Source organism: Canis lupus, chromosome 8 (assembly GCF_048164855.1).
Source record: "Canis lupus baileyi chromosome 8, mCanLup2.hap1, whole genome shotgun sequence".
Taxonomy (NCBI): Eukaryota; Metazoa; Chordata; class Mammalia; order Carnivora; family Canidae; genus Canis; species Canis lupus.
In genome coordinates this window covers 38,873,122-38,891,346 of record NC_132845.1, presented here as the reverse complement: position 1 = coordinate 38,891,346, position 18,225 = coordinate 38,873,122, and the positions used below count along the sequence as shown (strand labels likewise).

Below are 18,225 nucleotides of genomic sequence, written 5' to 3'. Positions count from 1 at the left end.
GACACCCTTGTCACGCCTTGTTTCCTGGCTGTCACCCAGCTTCAGGGCTCTCAGGGCACACGGTGGCTCCAGGGCGTTCAGGACATGGCCTCATAGCCCCTGGCCTGGGTCCTTCTGGGAGGCCATTGTGTCCACTTCCTCGTCAAGTGCGTGACCGTTGGGTTTGGCCACCGTGCAGTCTCGTTACACCACATTTAAGGACTCGAGACTGTTTTCCCTGTGTAACAACAGCTGCGGCGGGCCTGGGCAGAGCCTTTGCAACAGTCCACGTAGGGCTCGCTGGCACGTCCCCGTGCCCTCACCGACCCTGTGTCCTGCAAGGCTGTATCCTTGTTGGCCCCATTTACAGCTGTGTGAGAGGCAGGGCCAGGCAGTGAGCGCGTGTGCGGGCGCATGTGATGCTGGACCTGCAGCCACCACGAGCGTAGGGCGGACCCCGGCGCCCCGCATCAGAGCCCCTCCTCCCCACGCGTCCGCCACGGAGCTAAGTGAGGGCCAGCAGGTCGGGGCGGGCCGTGGCTGCGCAGAACCCGAATGCCCGGAGGGGCCAAGACCTCAAGTGGGGGTCGGCTGGGGTGCTTCAGCTGACCGGGAAACGCCTCACTCCCTCGGGCCGATCTTTTTAAACACCGTCCCTTTTTTCTGATTATGAAAGGGTACTTCCTCCATAAAAACTGGAAAACTAGGAAAACAGGCAGAGGTCCTGTCCCATCGCGCCCCCTGAGGGCCGCCCGTCCCTCTCCCCTGGCCACCCCGCCCCTGTGCACCTGCTGCCCCCCCAGCGGCCCATCAGCCCTGCCAGGTCTCCCCTTCAGAGCCTCGCCTTCCCCTGAGCGGCTCCTCCCTGCCACACCAACCTGGCCCAGGCTGCTCCCGTGAGCGTCCCTCCGGAGGCATCTATGGGGCAGAAGAGGAGTCAGTCCGTCGGCTACGGGGTGCCCGCTCACCCTGCAGCCTCGGACCCCACTGCTCCCATGACATGGACCCATGGCCGTGGCCCCTGTCTGCACGAGTAGACGTCCTTCCCGCCGTTCCCGCAGGCCTCCCGAGCTCCTCAGGGCGGCCACCTCGGGCACGCGCCACTGACCCTGCCATTGCCTCCCGCAGGCGACCTGGAGGAGTTCCTGATTTTCAGGGCCTCGGTGGAGGGAGGTGGCTTTAGCGAGCGGTGCCTGGTGGCCATGTCCTTCAGAGATGTCGGTGAGCGGACAGTGGTCACCGCCCTGTTCAACAACCAGGCGTACCACTCCCCGGCCACGGCGCTGGCTGTGGTGGACAACCTTCTGTTCAAGCAGCTGTGTGGCCCCCGGGCCTCCATCGTGGTCTCCAACTACCCCCAGCCCCGGAGCGCCCTGCAGGCCGCCAAGGACCAGTTCAACGAGTACGTGTGCTGCCCGGCCTCCTGCCCCTCTGCCAGGGCCCCACCCCACCCAGGCACTGCCTGGGGCCACCAAGGGTCGTGTAGGTGGATAAAGCACAGTATCTGCCTTCTGGAAGCTTCTGGGTTCTGGCCAGGGAACCCCCCACCCCACATCTTCTCAGCCTTCCATCCGCACCCTTTCCTTGGATAGCACATAAGCTAGTGAGACCTTGCCCGTATCCAGTGAGGTCTCCCGGGGGTTGTGGGGGACTTGAAGGGGGGCCGTATCCTCTTCCCAAATCTGTCCCCAGTTCCTACTGACCGCTGTCCCCAAGGGTCCCAGCACATGACCAGGACGCAGAACACAGTGAGGTCAGGTGTTGCTGCCCAGGGTGACCTCGAGTCAGGAGGCCCCGTGTGCATCTCTGCTCTCAGGCCGTGTCCTGCCCTGCTGTGTGGGGGACCCTGGTGGCACAGCGGGACCGCAGGGTCGGGAACCACGCCATTCTGGGGAGTGGCCTCCACTCTGCACCCTGGGGGGATAGGCCCATGGGGCCCTGGGGTCCCGGGTGGGGTGGTCGACAGCCGCAGGCGGGGCAGGGGGCCATGCCAGGGACATCGGGAAGGGGCAGCTCCCCACTGGTGGGCTCCGGATGGGGAGACCCGCAGGTCGGCCTCAGTGTGGTGGACGGGGCGGCGGGAATTCTGGTTTGTGTTTGCAGCTTTAGGAGATGTCATTCTGCACCTGTTTTGTAATGTGCGGTGGATTGGTTGTCAGGGCCTGGCTGTCAGCATGTCTGATGTGATTGGCACACAGGGTTACGTTAGTTCCAGGTGACCTTTCACCACGCAAGTCGACTTGGCATCCCCCCTCACACGTGGGTAGCAAGTTTCTTTCCAGTGGTGAAGGGCTTTAAGGTGGTCTCTCTGAGCACCTTTCAGATACGCCATCCAGTGTCACACCTGTAGCTGGGGTCACCTGGCTGCACCTGGCATCCCCAGGACATAGTTACTTCATGACCGGGAAATTTGCACGTTGATACCTCACCTGCTTCACCCACCCCCACCCCTACCCCCACCTCCACCCCCACCTCTGGCAGCAACCAGTTTGTTCTCTGGTCAGCAGGCTGCCTTTTGTTTAAGATTCCATCGGTTAGAGAGATTTATGCTATTTGTCTTTCTGACTTAATTTAGCCCAGTGTTCTCAGGGTCCATCCACATTGTCACCAATGGCGGGATGTCCTTCTTTGTCACGGCTGGAAAGATCCTGTCGTGTACATCCCGGGTTTCTTGATCCGCTCACCTGTCGACACTCAGCTGTGTCTGCCTCGGCCATTGAAAGTAGCCGCCGCGAGGGTAGTGGTGCAGACAGCACTCCAACCAGTGATTCTGTTTCCTTTTTTTTTTTTTTTTAAGATTTTATTTATTTTTTTAAAAGACTTATTTATTTATTCATGAGAGACACAGAGAGGCAGAGACACAGGTAGAGAGAGAAGCAGGCTCCATGCAGGGAGCCCGATGTGGAACTCGATCCCGGGACTCCAGGACCAGGCCCTGGGCCGAAGGGAGGCGCTCAACCCCTGAGCCACCCAGATGTCCCTAGCAAGTCCATTTTCTGTAGATAAGCCCTCGTAAGTGCAATTGCAGGAACATATGGCGGTTCTGCTTTTAGCTTTTCGTGGGGCATCCGTGCTGCTCTCCGGAGCAGCTGGCTCAGGCTGCGTTCCTACCAACAGTGCACGAGGGCTCCCCCATCCACATCCTCCCTAGCACCTGCTGGCCGTCTGACCACTGAGGTGTCCTCTCGTGGTGGCTTTGATTTGCATTTCCCTGGTGGTTAGGGATGCTGAGGACCTTCTTGCCTGCCTCTTGGATGCTCAGTATAATTTTGCTGAGCATTCCATGGTGCCCCACAGAAGCCCTGTGACACAGCGGCCACTCCCCACCCCTCTGTCCCCTCCTCCAGGTGGCCTCCATGCTGTCTCTGCCTCATGGACTGGCCCGCTCTGGGCATCTCGTATGGATACAGTCATATAATAAGAGGCCATTAAAAAAAAAAAAAGGAAAAAGAGGCCTTTTGTGACTGGCTCCTCTCCCTTATAAGGCCCATCGTGTTGTACTGTGGATCCATAATGCCCTCTTTCCGGCCAAATGACATCCAGGTGTCGAAGTACTGTTTGTTAAGACAGACGGTGCTGGGTTCTGGAAGGTGTCGCTGGCCAGCGATTTCAGAATGTGGAATGGACCCAATGTGAGAGATGAGCTGCCTCACGGGTGCCTGACCATGGGGGTCTGACCCGGGCAGAGCCAGCTGCGTGTGGGGGTTCTTAGATGTGGGAAAGGCAGGTGGGTCGGGGGTGCATGTCTGTGGGGAGCAAGTGCCCAGCGATGGATTGAAGGCAACTGGGAATATGCTGGTGTCCTCACTGGGGACAGGAAGCCCAGAGGAGGAGCCATTCTGGGGGGAATGGGACTTTCCTCACTCCAAGACCACCCCACACACACCGGCTCTGGGATTCTCTCTTAAGCCCCCTTCAGGGCGAGGCCCCTCCATCACATGCTTTGGATAGTGACCAAGGACCCGTGAATGTCCCCTGCCGCCTGGACTCGCTATGCTCTGTCCCTGACCTGCCCTGTCCTCCCCCCGAACCTCCTGCAGAGGCCGGAAGGGATTTGACATCGCCCTCAACCTGCTCTTCGCTATGGCTTTCCTGGCCAGCACATTTTCCATCCTGGCAGTCAGCGAGAGGGCCGTCCAGGCCAAGCACGTCCAGTTTGTGAGTGGCGTCCACGTGGCCACATTCTGGCTCTCCGCTCTGCTGTGGGACCTCATATCCTTCCTCGTCCCCAGTCTGCTACTGCTGGTGAGGGCTACGTGGTGCCGGGACCCTCCCCTGCACGTTGGTGGGGGGCTTGCCTTCAGGGGCCCCCCGCACAGACCGCAGCTCAGCCTCAGCCCTGGGAGGAAGGCAGGGAACGGCCCCTGGCAGCACCCCTCAGCTGTGCTGCACCCGCCTCCGCCCCACTGTGTGGCAGGGCCCCGGAGCGGGCTGCCCCAGGGACGGCTCCAAGGGCGAAGGGGAGAAGGGGGCAGGTCATTGGGGGTGGGGGGGGTGTCCCAGGGCTGGAAGCCGCCGTGGAGACAGGGCCCCCAAGCCGCCTGCCCCTGTGCTGCGCAGGTGGTGTTCAAAGCCTTTGACGTGCACGCCTTCACGCGAGACGGCCACATGGCGGACGCCTTGCTGCTCCTCATGCTCTACGGCTGGGCCATCATCCCTCTAATGTACCTGATGAACTTCTTCTTCTCGGGAGCAGCCACTGCCTACACGAGGCTGACCATATTCAACATCCTGTCGGGCATAGCCACCTTCCTCATGGTCACCATCATGCGCATCCCAGGTGGGGGCCTGGAGTCCAGCCTGCCCGGCGCCCCCAGCGCCCTCTGCCCCAAACCTGGGCCAGGCCCCTCTGCCAAAGGTGGCCCTCCCGGGCCGGCAGCACTTCTCCCTCCCAGTTTCAGAGGGGCGGGAGGGGGAGGGGTGCCCCAGAGGCGCTGTCCCGGGAAGGCCTGGTGCTGCACCTGGGGGTAACACCGCTGGGCATCCCGCCCACACACACAGACAGGAACCCACCCTCCGAACCTGAGGACCCTTCCTGGGCGTCGTGTATCCCCCAGTGCTGACTGGTCTGCACTCCTCCCTACAGCAGTAAAGTTAGAGGAGCTTTCCAGAACCCTGGACCATGTGTTCCTGGTGCTGCCCAACCACTGCCTGGGGATGGCCGTCAGCAGCTTCCATGAGAACTTCGAGATGAGGAGGTACTGCACGTCCTCCGAGGTTGCCGCCCACTACTGCAGGAAATACAGTGAGTGTCCCCCGGGCCGCCCTCTCCCCGGGACCCTTGTCCTGTTCCGCTCTGCAAAGGGGCTTCCCCCGCCCCCCATGCTGCCTGGCTGACCACGTCCTGTGTCACTCTGCCCATCAGGCATCTCTGCATCTCAGTCCTCCCTCTGCCTTTCTCTCGCAAGGACAGCTGTGCTTGGATGCAGGGCCCCCCCCTAAATCCAGGATCTTCCCTTAGGATCCTTAACTTGTCACATCTACAAGGACCCTTCGATAAGTGGGGTTGCTCACAGGTTCTGGGGGTCAGGACGTGGACGTGTCTCTCTGGGGCCTCCTTTCAGCCTACCACACGCCCTTCCCATGCCTGGAAGTGTCTTCAGCAGTGGTCAGCTGTCACCGCTGTGACCAGGGCGGGGGGTGGGGAGGCACGTTTTCATGTCACAGTGCAGCCCCCCCGAGCAGAGAAGGAGCACGTGAGTGAGCAAGCGAGGGCGTGACCTGGTCACTTGTCACAGGCACCCCGGGCAAGCAGGCAGTTCTTAGGGCTTCCAGGAGGCCTCGAGGAGCCCAGGATGCAGCCTTGGGAAGACGAGGGGACCTTGTGCTTTCACAGCCTCCGTGGGGGCGTCTGCGTGTGGGCCCCTGTGGGTCTAGAGAGGGGCTTGGGCTGTGACCCGGGGCCGGAGGGCACCATGCTCACTCCCTTGCCCACACAGACATCCAGTACCAGCAGAACTTCTACGCATGGAGCGCCCCGGGGGTCGGCAGGTTTGTGACCTCCATGGCTGCTTCCGGCTTTGCCTACCTCAGCCTGCTCTTCCTCATTGAGACCGACACGCTGTGGAGGCTGAAGACCTGCCTCTGTGCCTTCCGGAGGAGGTGGGCGCTGGTGAGTGGCTCCAGGGTGCTCCGCACGCCCTACCTCCCTGCAGTCGGGGAGCCCCAAGGCCCTGGGCAGGACGCACGGTAGGGGCCGCGGTGCTCCCCGGCGCCCTGGCTCTCCAGTCCCGGACCCTGGGGCCTTCACTGCCTCCGTCTTGGCAGAGGCTGTCCAGGCTGGCTGCCCTCGTGTGTGTCACATAGATCCCATCCCACAAACACACTTGGAGGAGGCCGCGCTGGGCGTCCACGGGAACGCAGGGCGGGGCAGCTGCTCAGACCTGTGAAGACCTCCCTGATGAGCCTCTGTGCACAGAGTACAGTCTCCCCCACCCTCAGCCGAGTGTCTTGGCTCTCTCGGTGCATCCTGCACCATCGCCCTGCACCGTCCTCACTCCTTGGCAGGCTGTGTCTCCCTGATGCTCACGTCAGCCTAAGTCCACCCGCTGTCCTTGTAAAAGCCCCGAGGCAGCACACAAGCCATCTCAGAGACCCCGCCCTTTGTCCCATGGAAAAGGACCCCCCTGAGCAGGAGCTCACCTGTGGGGTCTCTTTCTGGAACAATTAGACAGAAGGGTACGCTCAGACGTCAGCACCTCCTGAGGACCAGGATGTGGTAGATGAAAGGAACCGGGTCCTGGCCCCCAGCATGGACTCTCTGCTGGACACACCTCTGGTTATCAAGGAGCTCTCCAAGGTAGGCTGGCCCACCAACACCGGCTCCGGCCTACGCGCCCCCCCATTGGCTGCCCCCAGGCCCCAATGCCCGGTGCCCTGCAGGTGTACCAGCAGCGGGCACCCCTCCTTGCCGTGGACAAGATGTGCCTCGCAGTCCAGAAAGGGGAGTGCTTCGGCCTGCTGGGGTTCAATGGAGCTGGGAAGACCACGACTTTCAAAATGCTGACAGGGGAGGAGACCGTCACTTCTGGGGACGCCTTTGTCGGGGGCTACAGCATCAGCTCTGAAATCGGGAAGGTGGGTATAGCCGGGGAAGCAGGGATGGGGCTCATGTCCGGCTCCCAGCTCGTGGATGGTGGGACAGGCAGTGACCAGGGCCCAGAGCGAAGCAAGCGACAGGGAGGAGAGGGGAAGGCAAGAGCCCCAGGCCACGGTCTCCGTCGGAGAAGCCTCTCCTCTGCACCTGGGGCCAGGTGCTCACAGCTCTCTGCGGCTGTGTGTGCAGATCTGTGTTAACGGTGTCCTGGGTGCTCAGAGCAGGCTTCCCCCCAAGAACCAGAGCTGCATAAAATGCCAGTGACCGGGCACGTCAGTAAGGGCGTCATAGAGCCCGCTGCATGGTGAGGGACCCCGGCCAGAGTCTGCAAAGGACGATCCACGTCTGCAAGGGGGTACACTGTGCTCCTGGCAACCCAGGCTTGGGTTTCAGGGCCCATTGAGTGCAGGGGAGAAACTGAGGCCTGGGACTCCCGTGGGAGGGTGTCATGGGAGACTTCCTGCATGTGGGGCCAGGTGCGGACGAGCCAGGCGCCCTCCCGCTCCCTGTACCCCTGGGGGTCTGGTGGAAGGTCCGCTACTGAGGGGAGCAGAGCTGGGGCCTGTGCCTCAGGGGCCACCGTGTGTCCCAGCTGGCGGTGGGGCTTCTAGTCCGCCATGTCCGTGGAGTGCAGCACGCACCCTCTGGAAGGGGCCTTCCTCTGAGGCCCCCAAGAAGGCTTCAAGGTGTAGGGCCAGTGCACACATGCAGAAACAAAGGAGACATGCACGGCCCCATGTCTGGAACCCGCAGACGCAGGGCCTCACGGGAGAAACAAGGCCCCCACTTCAGATTCCCAAAGCCCAGACCCGGATTATGAAACACCTGCGTTTACCGTGTGCGGAGAAATAGGCAAGATTAGAAACACCGGCAGGAAAGAGGAAACCAAAAACCACGTCCTAGAGGTTGGAGAGGGAGGGGACCCGTCCCTGCGTTCAGTCTGAATTCCAGGGGGACGGAGAGCACGGGACAGGTACTGAGTGATGGGGCAGCGGCCCACAGTGTTCTCAGGCGCCTTGGACACAGACTCTGGGAGCTCAGAGCCCCCAGGAGGTGAGGAGAGAGGGACCCTGAGTCTGGAATCCACTGACCGACCCCAGGCTCCCCAGCCCGTTGCCAGCAGCTAAAAAGCCGGGAGACCGTGCGGCCACATGGGGTCTTGGCTCCACGCACCATCCGACCAGGTGCCGCCCCCCCTCCAGGTGCCACAGATGAACCCCGCTGCAATTAGAGGGAGAAGGGGAAGGGCCTAGCGCGCCTGCACAAGTGGTGACACATCCGCAGGCATTGTCACGTCTGTCCGTTCTTGCTCCCGCCTCCCCCACACACTGTGGCCACCTGGGCTCCGGCCCCATCTGGCCTCTCGGGGTGGGGCGGGGTGTGTGCCCGGGGCGCCCCCAGGCTGGCCAAGGCCCCACTGTGTCCCTGACAAAGTGCAGCATGGTAGCCGCCCCAGACAGAGACGCTCGCAAAAACCTGGAGGGGCCTCCTCCGACCACCGCCTCCTCCCTGCGCCCCCGCCTCCAGGTGCGGCAGCGGATCGGCTACTGCCCCCAGTTTGATGCTCTGCTGGACCACATGACGGGCCGGGAGACGCTGGTCATGTACGCCCGGCTCCGGGGCATCCCCGAGCGCCACATCGCTGCCTGTGTGGAGAACACGCTTCGGGGCCTTCTTCTGGAGCCGCACGCCAACAAGCTGGTCAGGACGTACAGGTGTGCCTATGCCCTGGCCTCCTCCCTGCACGTGCCCCAGTGACGCCGACGTCTCCCAGGGTAGAGTTGGCGTCTCCCTTACTCTAAAGCTGGGGGCGACCAAACAGGTCAGGGGCCGGAGCACCCCCCCGTTGACCCAGGATCGATTGGGGATTTGACGGCGTGACCCACGCAGCACGGATGAAGGGGGCTACCCTGCCAGTTCCTGCCACCCTGAGGCCAGGCCAGCGGCAGGGCGACGTCACGCCCCTGTCAGGCCCCCTTCAGCACAGACAGGTGGCGTGGACTGACCTCCCTCAGCACAGCTTTATTCGGGGGCCCCCACAACTATAAGGCGGGCTTTCCAGGCACGCTCCCCATTCCTATTCACCCCGGGGCGCCCTGCAGTCACGATGCTGGGACATAGGCAGCCCAAGCTGACCATCAGCCTCGCCCCGCCCACACACCCCTCTGCTCCCAGTGGCGGCAACAAGCGGAAGCTGAGCACTGGCATTGCCCTGCTTGGGGAGCCTTCGGTCATCTTCCTGGACGAGCCATCCACCGGCATGGACCCCGTGGCCCGGCGCCTACTCTGGGACACTGTGGCACGGGCCCGCGAGTCGGGCAAGGCCATCATCATCACCTCCCACAGGTAGAGCCAGGGTCTCCGGGGGTCAGTGGTAAGAGCCGGGACAACGTCTGGCTGGGTGGGGCCAGGTGGGCAGAAGCCCTGGCCACCACGGGTGCAGACGCTGTGAGCAAAGGCCCCAGCCTAGCCACGGGGGGCCACCCTCTACACGTGGGAGTCAGGAACCGTTTGATCTGGCCGCCGCACCGGCCCCCTCTGCGCGAGCCTCCAACGCAGTGGGCAGGCCCCGGCAGGCCCGGCCCTGTGTCAGGCCTCTGCTCCCCTCCCCAGCATGGAGGAATGTGAGGCCTTGTGCACCCGGCTGGCCATCATGGTGGAGGGGCAGTTCAAGTGCCTGGGCAGCCCACAGCACCTCAAGAGCAAGTTTGGCAGCGGCTACTCTCTGCGGGCCAAGATCCGGAGCGACGGGCAGCAGGAGGCGCTAGAGGAGTTCAAGGCGTTTGTGAACCTGACCTTCCCGGGTGAGTGCCGCTGGCTGCTGCCGAGGGAGGGCATCCGGGCCTCATCCCTGCCAGGTGCCACGTCGTCGTTGCCCCAGGGAGGAGGGCCGTGATTCCAAGGTCCCGGGCCCTCCAGCCTGGCCCTCAGGGGGACGCAGTGTCTTCTTCCTGCAGGCAGCGTCCTGGAAGATGAGCACCAGGGGATGGTCCATTACCACCTGCCCGGGGCTGACCTCAGCTGGGCCAAGGTGAGCTGGCTCCTGCCAGCCTGGCAGGGGCTGGGGAAGGCCCTCCCAGCAGTCACTCTGCCCGTGGGGGTTCTAGGCTCCTTCCAAAGAGGAGTCACTCACAGTGTCTGCTCTGGCACTCATGCTAACACTTGCTACGTTTGGAAGTTCATTTAAGGCAGAAAAAAATCGGTGCAAAAAAAGAAAACTGGCCCAGAGAAGGAATATAGCTTGACCAAGGTCACATCTGAGCTGGGAAGATTCGGGGGAAGGCTGGTCCCCGAGGCCTGCTCGTCCTGCACAGCCCCCTCCTCCCCCTGGACACCCCAGGGCCCAGGCTGGGGTGGGGGTAGGACCTCTGGGAGCCTCACCAGCCCTGGGCTTGTTAACAGCAGCTTTTCTGCTTCCGCCAGGTGTTTGGTATTCTGGAGAAGACCAAGGAGAAGTACGCCGTGGATGATTACTCCGTGAGCCAGATCTCTCTGGAGCAGGTTTTCCTGAGCTTTGCCCACCTGCAGCCGCCCGCCGAGGACGAGGGGCCGTGAGGGGCCAGCAGGGGTAGGGCAGGTAGGCACACAGGCGGGCGTCCTCTCCCTCCGAGTTCATCTTATCCTGCACCTTTATTTCCAATCACTGTTTTCTATAATGGACACGAGAACCAAGGCACAGTAGGGACCAGGGTATCGGTGTCCTCACGCTGGGAATCAGCATGCAAACATCCGTGTCGAAGGCCGTCACCAAAGCTCCTCTCTGGAACTCGGGACCCAGCCAAGAGCAGTCCAGCAGCCTATGCGGGCGGAGAGCCATTCAGGAAGGGGCTGCGGCCTTCCTGGGGGTGGACTTCCTGCAGTGCCCGTGAGGAGGGCGCCCGGTGACACTCCCACGTCTGCACACAGCATGGGGAGCCAGCAGGACGGTGGGCAGCAGGGTTCACCAGGTTGCCCGGAATGGAGAGAAAGTCGCCCGTGGCCACCCACGCAGGAGGTGCCGGCTATGGCTGGGCTCTGCAGTCCTGGCTTCCGGGGCTGGGGGGCGGGGGGCCTGGGAGTCGCTGCTCCATGGAGCGTGGACACGATGCCGGGTAGAGCTGACCCTGCACCCGGCACCATCCCACCAGCGTCTTCTAGGGTCAGCTGGCTCGGGGAGCAAAGGCAGTCCCTCGTTTCTGAGACCTGGCTTCTGGAGAAGCCACCAGCGGGAGGCCAGTTGGGGACCACTGCGGGACAGAGTAGCCGTCTATGGAGGATGCACCTCACACGCGGTGACTCTGTCCAGAAAATAAAGTCCGGGAGGGAACATGATGCTATCTGTGTGTAGTAACTTCCAGCACTCAGTGCCAAGAGCAATAAAGCCACGCGGGCAGGTGCCAAAGTACGTGAGGCCCTGGGCAGATCCACACTCTGCTCCCGCGAGGAAGCAAGGACACAGGATCAGTGCGGGAGGGGCGGGGTGGGGCGGCCGCTGGCACCGGGGCTGCTCGTGGGCTTTAGGCAGAAGAATCACCTTCCACATCACTGTGCTTTTTGTTTATATGCTCTTACGTCTACAATGGCTTTTGAAGATTTAACAGCAAGCGAGCATGTGCAGAGTGGGAGTGGGAGCCCACCCCGGGGCTCCATCTCAGGAGCCTGAGATCACACCCTGAGCCCACTGAGCCACCAGGTGCCCCGTTTTCTTACTTTTCCAAATTCCCATGATTTCAATCTCTGCTTTCTATATTCACTTACAATTCATAGTTCTAGAAAAAAACTCACCTTATCACTTTGATTCCTTTAGGACGGTCTTATATTTGCATTTTTATTGGTCTCTCCAAGCTTTTGAAGCAACAGGTTGTCTCCTGTAGCTGTTGGTCCCCTTTAGAATACTTTACCCTCTCATCCTTTAGTTCCAGGTTTGTTTTTTTTTTGTTTTTTTTTTTGTTTTGTTTTTTTTTTTAGTTCCAGGTTTTAAAACAGAAACTCCCCATGGAAAGTGTCTTCTGGGAGGTGGGCCTGAGCCCCTGCTGGGTGTGCGGCAGTGGGAGGAGCAGAAGCCCGGCCACACGGCCACCCCAGCAGTCCCACTGCAGGATGTCCCGGGCTGGCTTCTAAGCTCGCGTGTTAGAGATTCAGAAGTCTTCCATTTCTCTCCTTCGAGGGCACAAGGAAAGGCATTCAAGACTGAAGGACCAGCGTATGCGAGGCACACCTGGCTGAAATCAGATTGCATTGGTGCAGAGGTGGTGCATTTGGGGGGAGGGCAAGGGAGCAAGGGGAGGGCCATGGAGACGGGCTGATGGAAGTGGAGGTGGTCCTGACACATCCTTGTCAGGAGACCATCCGGTGGCTACGGAGAGGTCAGCGCGGCCCAGAGGGGCAGGTGCCTGCCCAGCACAGCCCAGGGGAGCCCGAGGCCAGGGTGTGTGGGAGGAGCTGGAGCTAGGGCGACTGCAGTCAGGCAGAAGGGGCCCTAGGAGCAGCGGAAGGACCCCTGAGGCACACCCAGGTCATCCACCAGGGTGCCGCCAGGCTGCCAAACACCCAGCCGAGGAGCCAGGAGTGGGGCCTCCGAACCACCCCCGCCGCCCTGCCCCTCCCCAGCCCAGCTGATTTGCTTTGAGCTGAGGCAGCTCCAGGCCCAGGGAAGGCGGAGGAGCCTTGGACACCCCAACGGGATGCAGGCCTGCTTCATCCCCCTCCCAGCCCATCCCACTCCCCTCCAGACCTTGGGGTCCAGGGGGTCCCTGGAGATGCTGTGTGTGCTGGACTGCTGCCCCTCCACCGCAGCAGCTTGCAGACCCCCGAAGCCAGAAGCCAAGGTCACGCCTGCCCTGCCCCGTGTGGCCTGGTTGGTGGTTGGGGGGGGTTCCCAAGGGGCTGAGACCCCCTAGAGGGCTGAGGCGGCCTGTGGAAAATCCTGCCCCATCCAGCACTGTGGGGGGCGTCCCTTAACAGGACAGCTGCGCTCAGGACATGGCCTGACGGGGGAGGAGGGTGGCAGACCTGGTGGGTGCCCTTGGGCTCCCTGGGAGAGCAGGACAGCCAGCAGGCCGGGGGTGCAGGTGCCCCCACCCGGGGGCCACAGCGGCAGCTCCTGTGCATCGAGGACCCTGCGCACATGAGAAGGCCCAGCAGCAGCACTTTAAAAAAACACAGGCGTTTATTTATCCGTCGAAGACAAAGTTCAGAGGAGGCAGTCCAGGCCTCGAGGAGTCAGATCCTGTTTGTCTGCTCTGTCCAGGTGGGGGTTCCAGGTGCCCTCGAGGCTCCAAATAAATCAGCAGGCAGAGGGAACCGCAGGGCATAGCTCCCAGGGGTCAGACCGTGTTGCCTGGAACACAGGTGCATGGCTGCACCCGGCATCGGGCGTGGGGACCCCAGATACAAGCCAGGTTCCAGGACACAATCCCGGTCTCCACCATGACTGCAGTGTCCTCGAGTCCCCGCCATGTGTGCTTTTGCTGCCTGCGTCATTGACGGAGCCCCACAGAACAGAAGTGACCATACCCTTGGGACCCCCTCTGCCCCCCATGGCGTGTCCTGGGCCTTTGGATGCAAGGCCACCGAAGAGCAAACTGCACAGTTTTTTGCTGGGCAAACGCCAATCCCAGATCTTCAGTCGAGCTCCAGGGGGAGCCAAGGTCAACTGCATCTCAGGGACCCTCAGCCCAGTCTCACAAGGCAGCCGATAGAGCAGTGAGGCAAGGCCAGCAGCTGGAAGGCTGGCCCAGGGGTGGCCACAGCTGCCTGGGGATGACCACTCTGCCTGGCCTGGCCCCACGTGAGCCCAGCTGAACTCGGGCACTTCTTCGACCACACAGACAGCAAAGGCCCAAAGCCCCAGAGCGCTCAGACCCAACACTTACGGAGCCAGAGCCTGGTCATGACGGGGAGGGTTCCAAATGACCGGCCCAGGGCTAGACCACCGGCCGGGGCAACCGAATAGGCTGCTGCATTTGCACGACACCCCACACCAGCTGCTGTCTGGCTCACTTCTGGGAACCAGCGGGTCCCCTGAGACCCCCACTCCCACACGGACTGGTCAGTGTGAAGGGAGGGCTGCCTCTGCTCGCCCAGACCCTGTGACCACAACAAAAGCCTGAGCCTTCCCTGCACACAGAGGGACATCCCTGGGTAGACAGCCTGGGCTCCACCTGGACCCAGAGCGCTTAATCCCCAATCTGCTCCTGCATCAAGGAGGTGACCCACAGAGTTTCTAAGAAGCACCCCAAACACCAAAGTCAGGCCCAGGGCGCTCACCTACCCCGCAGCTGAGGCCATCAGGACACACGTGACCCCGCACTCTACAGACACAAGGCCCCTTCCCTGAACCCTGGCTCGGGTCCAAACTCCAAACCCTGGAAGGTTCAAGTCCCTATCTCCCTTTCCCAAAGGAGGGCAAAGCCCCCTGGGTCACTGCACGAGGGGGTTCAGGGAAGGTGGGCCAAGAGGCTCCCCAAGAAGGCAGAGGTCTTGGCCCCCACCACCCTTCAGGAGAGCACCAGGAAGCAAGATGCTGGGCCCGAGTCCCATCCCTGTCGCACAGGCCCACGTGGCCTAGGCCGCAAGCAGCATGTGGAGGAGCTGAAGCCACAGGGTCAGGCCCGGGGAGCGGGGGCCCTGCCTTCCTTCCTCAACACACAGGGCTGCCCAGGCCCCGCTCTCGGGGCCCGGCCTACACCCCACAGATGCTGGCACCAGACGCTTCCAAGGCTGAAGAAGCTCCAAGTCAACTGGCTGTGGATGGCGCAACGAGGGCCTGAGGAGCAGGGACAGGGGCCAAGGTGGCTTGGCCACAGCCAACGCTGCCACAAGGCCCTCAGCTCACCTAGTGCTACGGCGCCCCAGCTAGACTGCCCCATATCCAGCTCTGGCTGGGTCCCACCCTCTCCCTGTGACAACCACAGCTGTGCTGTCACTATTCCTGACTTCCCTGGGGCAGAAACAAACACCGGGCTTTGGGCATGGAAACCAGCACAAGCCCCTAAGCTCACTGCTCAGCAGCCCCTAGGAGAGTCCTGAGGTGTCTGCTGCCTGCTGGCAGGGGGAGAGGGGAGGTCTCGGGACCTGACACCCCACACCTTGGAGACACGAGCCTGGAGCTGGAGAAGCCTCCCCACGACTCAGACCCTCACTGGTGGCCTGGCCCTTTAACACCAGCCTGGCCACCCAGAAGGACCAGCCAGTGCCTCTTCCTGGGCTCCTTCAGGGGCTGCAGGCACTCACTCTGTCATCGCCAAGGCCTGGCAATCCGCCTCCTCTCCTAATGCCTCCCTCAAGGTCACCAAGCTGTCACCAAGCCATCACCAGCTCCCTGCGGCCACCCAAACCCTTCTGTGCAGCCTGGCTGGGCCACCGCTGCCCTCAGCACAGAGACTCTTAGTGATAGGTAGACATGCTTTCTTGACGTGGTTTACAAGGGAATGCGATGCCCACGTGGCTCCTGGATACCCCACCGTGACCTCCAGAACAATCCAGGTAACCACTGAACGCTGTGTCCCAGGTCACCAGCCTCCAAGGACAGGCACTGCAGAGCCCATCAGGCCCACAGAGAATGCAGGCCGACGGAACATTCTGATTCCAAAGTGAGACCAGCTCCACGTGCCAACAGGTGGCCTTCAGCCCCGGGGCTCAGGACACCGGCAGAGCCTGCAGGATGCCTGTGCTCTGGCGCTCCAGGCCTGGGCTGGCCGCTGAACGCCCCGTCCGCAGGGCCCTGCCCCAGCCCCACCATCACACCTGCTCCACAGTCCTTCGGAGCTTCCCGGGGAGGGGATCCCCGGGTGGCTCTGTGGTTTGGCGCCTGCCTTTGGTCCAGGCCCGTGATCCTGGAGTCCTGGGATCGAGTCCTGCATCAGGGTCCCTGCTTGGAGCCTGCTTCTCCCTCTGCCTGTGTCTCTGCTCCCCACCCCTCTCTCTATGTCTATCATGAATAAATAAATAAAATCTTGGAAAAAAAAAAAAAAGCTTCCTGGGGACCCAGCCTCCCAGTCCTCCCCTCCAGGGCCTGGGTGGGTTAGCACAGGGGCATAGGAAGGGGGAAGCCAGAACCCCTGGACGGCCAGGGCCTCCAGTTTTTACTTCTTGTTTCTTCCAAACACATTCTGTTCATCTTCAAAATGGCACAAGACAAGATGCTCAAGTTTTAAAGCTCAACAGCTGATAACACACTTGATAACAAAGATCTATAATATTTAGAAACAAATATGATTAAATTTATGTGTCTGAATAAATCATGCTTTAGATTTAATATAAAACATGTTAAAATTTACATGCATGCCAAGTTCTATCAGTTTAGCACATTTTAAAAAGACACAAGGGGTTGTCAGCCCAGCTGGTTGTCCCCACCCCCATATGGCCACATGGAGCTCCTGGCCCCTGGCCTGCTCCCCCACCTAGGGTGTTGGCACCACGCAGGGCTGGGCAAAGGCTCCGGATCAAGGCCCTCAGGAACGCACCAATGATTGGGCCAGGCGTGTGCAGCTGACAGGCTGCCACAGCCTCCTCACAGACCTCCACTGGCTATAGGCCTGGACCACCAAGTCCACCCCACCCCCAGTGCTGACCCTCTGGGCCCCTTCACTGCTGCAGTGCCGAGCCGGGACTGTCCCCCATTCCCACTTACTCCTCCACACCTGGCCATGGCAGCGGTAACAATGAGGCAGAGAATTTAAGTTGCTCTAAATGGACCCCCACAACTCTAGGGCAGATCTAAATCCAAAGGGAGGACCTGCGCTCAGACCCACTCTGCCTGCCAACCCAGCTCATTCTCCAAGAGCGTCCTGGTGTCTTAGCAAACAGGGACTCAGGAGGCAACTGCTTTTTCCCTGCTCTTTTGCTGGTGACTCTCAGACACCCCTCCATCAGGTATAGGGGTACACTGACCCACCAGACCAGGCTAGAGGAGCTGCACAGGAAAGGGCGTCACCATCCATGTGCTGGGAAAACCATACAGAGCAGAGAGCAATGGCCTGCAGACGGTGTCCACAGTCTGTCCATCCATCCCTGGTCACCACACTGCAACCCGGACTCTCCTGCCCCCGCCCCGGCAGCTAATCCATCTCCAAGTCACCACAGCTCCTTCCTCCAAGAGATCTGCTTTGGATCTGTTCCCTTCTCCTCCTTGATGCACCTACCTGTGCAGACAGCCACTGGGGCAGGGTGCACCTTCCCTCCTCCCACTCAGTCCTGGGGTAACCACCGGTAGCCAGACTGGGGCAGGGACTCCGTGGGAGACACCTCGGGGAACACACCCCGAAAGCTCTGGCCCTCTCGGCGCGGCTTTTACTCTTCCCAGCCTCCTGCCTGGCCCGGGCCGTACTTCAACAGAGGAGTCCGCCTCCCTGCCTGCACTGTCCCCCGCGAGGTGTGGGGTGGGGGTGGGGGTGGGGGGGTGCTGCACAGGCTCCCGCTCGGCACCCGAACCTCACCTGCCCGGCCCTGGCCTGCGAGTCGCCCCCTGGCCTCCCCTCAACGAGCCCCCTTCGTGCCCCTGCACCTGCTGCTCCCTCACCGGGCGCCTCCTTCCCCTCGGGTCTTGGTCTGGCGCAGTGCCCCCTCCTCCTCCGGGGTGCTTGCCCTTTCGCAACTTCTCTTCTATCCGGTCTTTCGCTCCCCACTGCGATGGCAGCACTGCCCCTGTCCACGCTCAGGGCCAACGACCGCGTGGGCACTCCGCACCTCTCCTGCCCAGCTCTCTGGGCAGCTGGCGCCCCGCGAGACCCCACAGTCCGCAGCCAGAGGCCACACAGCCCTCAGCACCCCCGCACTGCCCCCGTCGGGCCGCGCACTGTCCCGCACTGCCCCGCCCCGCCCCCGCCCTGCCCCGCACCGTCCCCTCCGGTCCCCGCACTGCCCCCGCCGGCCCCCGCCAGCCACCGCACTGTCCCCGCCGCCCACCTCACCGCCCCCGCCGCCCCGCGCGCTGGAGCGGGAACCCGGGCTGCTAGTCCAGTGCGCACGCGCAACGGGGGGGCGGGGCCGCCGCTGCGTTAACCCCCTCGGCGCCGGCCCGGAGCCGCCCGCCCTGCGCGGCCCTCCCGCCCCCAGCAGTCGGCCGGCCCCCTGCGGCACGCAGCCGGCCCAGGGTCGCCCCAGATCCCCGCCTCGCGGGGGAGACAGAAGACGAGGCCCCGACGCGGCCCGTCGGGAACGGCCGGGGC

The 18,225-nt window shown here is 62.2% G+C and overlaps 1 protein-coding gene across 4 annotated transcripts in view; it reads left to right on the top strand.

Moving 5' to 3' along the window:
• The window catches only part of ABCA3 (ATP binding cassette subfamily A member 3), a 40,345-nt gene extending 28,959 nt beyond the window's left edge, over positions 1 to 11,386 (top strand). For 3 of the 4 annotated variants that reach the window (XM_072835369.1, XM_072835370.1, XM_072835371.1), the window contains 12 exons: positions 1,108 to 1,381; positions 4,020 to 4,224; positions 4,540 to 4,759; positions 5,066 to 5,224; positions 5,919 to 6,091; positions 6,650 to 6,778; positions 6,862 to 7,056; positions 8,603 to 8,790; positions 9,251 to 9,421; positions 9,689 to 9,879; positions 10,033 to 10,106; positions 10,499 to 11,386. In XM_072835369.1, coding sequence (XP_072691470.1) covers positions 1,108 to 1,381; positions 4,020 to 4,224; positions 4,540 to 4,759; positions 5,066 to 5,224; positions 5,919 to 6,091; positions 6,650 to 6,778; positions 6,862 to 7,056; positions 8,603 to 8,790; positions 9,251 to 9,421; positions 9,689 to 9,879; positions 10,033 to 10,106; positions 10,499 to 10,630 — 2,111 coding nt within the window. In that variant the 3' untranslated portion in view covers positions 10,631 to 11,386. The remainder of the gene's footprint in view (positions 1 to 1,107; positions 1,382 to 4,019; positions 4,225 to 4,539; positions 4,760 to 5,065; positions 5,225 to 5,918; positions 6,092 to 6,649; positions 6,779 to 6,861; positions 7,057 to 8,602; positions 8,791 to 9,250; positions 9,422 to 9,688; positions 9,880 to 10,032; positions 10,107 to 10,498) is intronic. The other variant, XM_072835372.1, reaches the window with a different exon arrangement.
• The last annotated feature ends 6,839 nt before the right edge of the window (positions 11,387 to 18,225 follow it).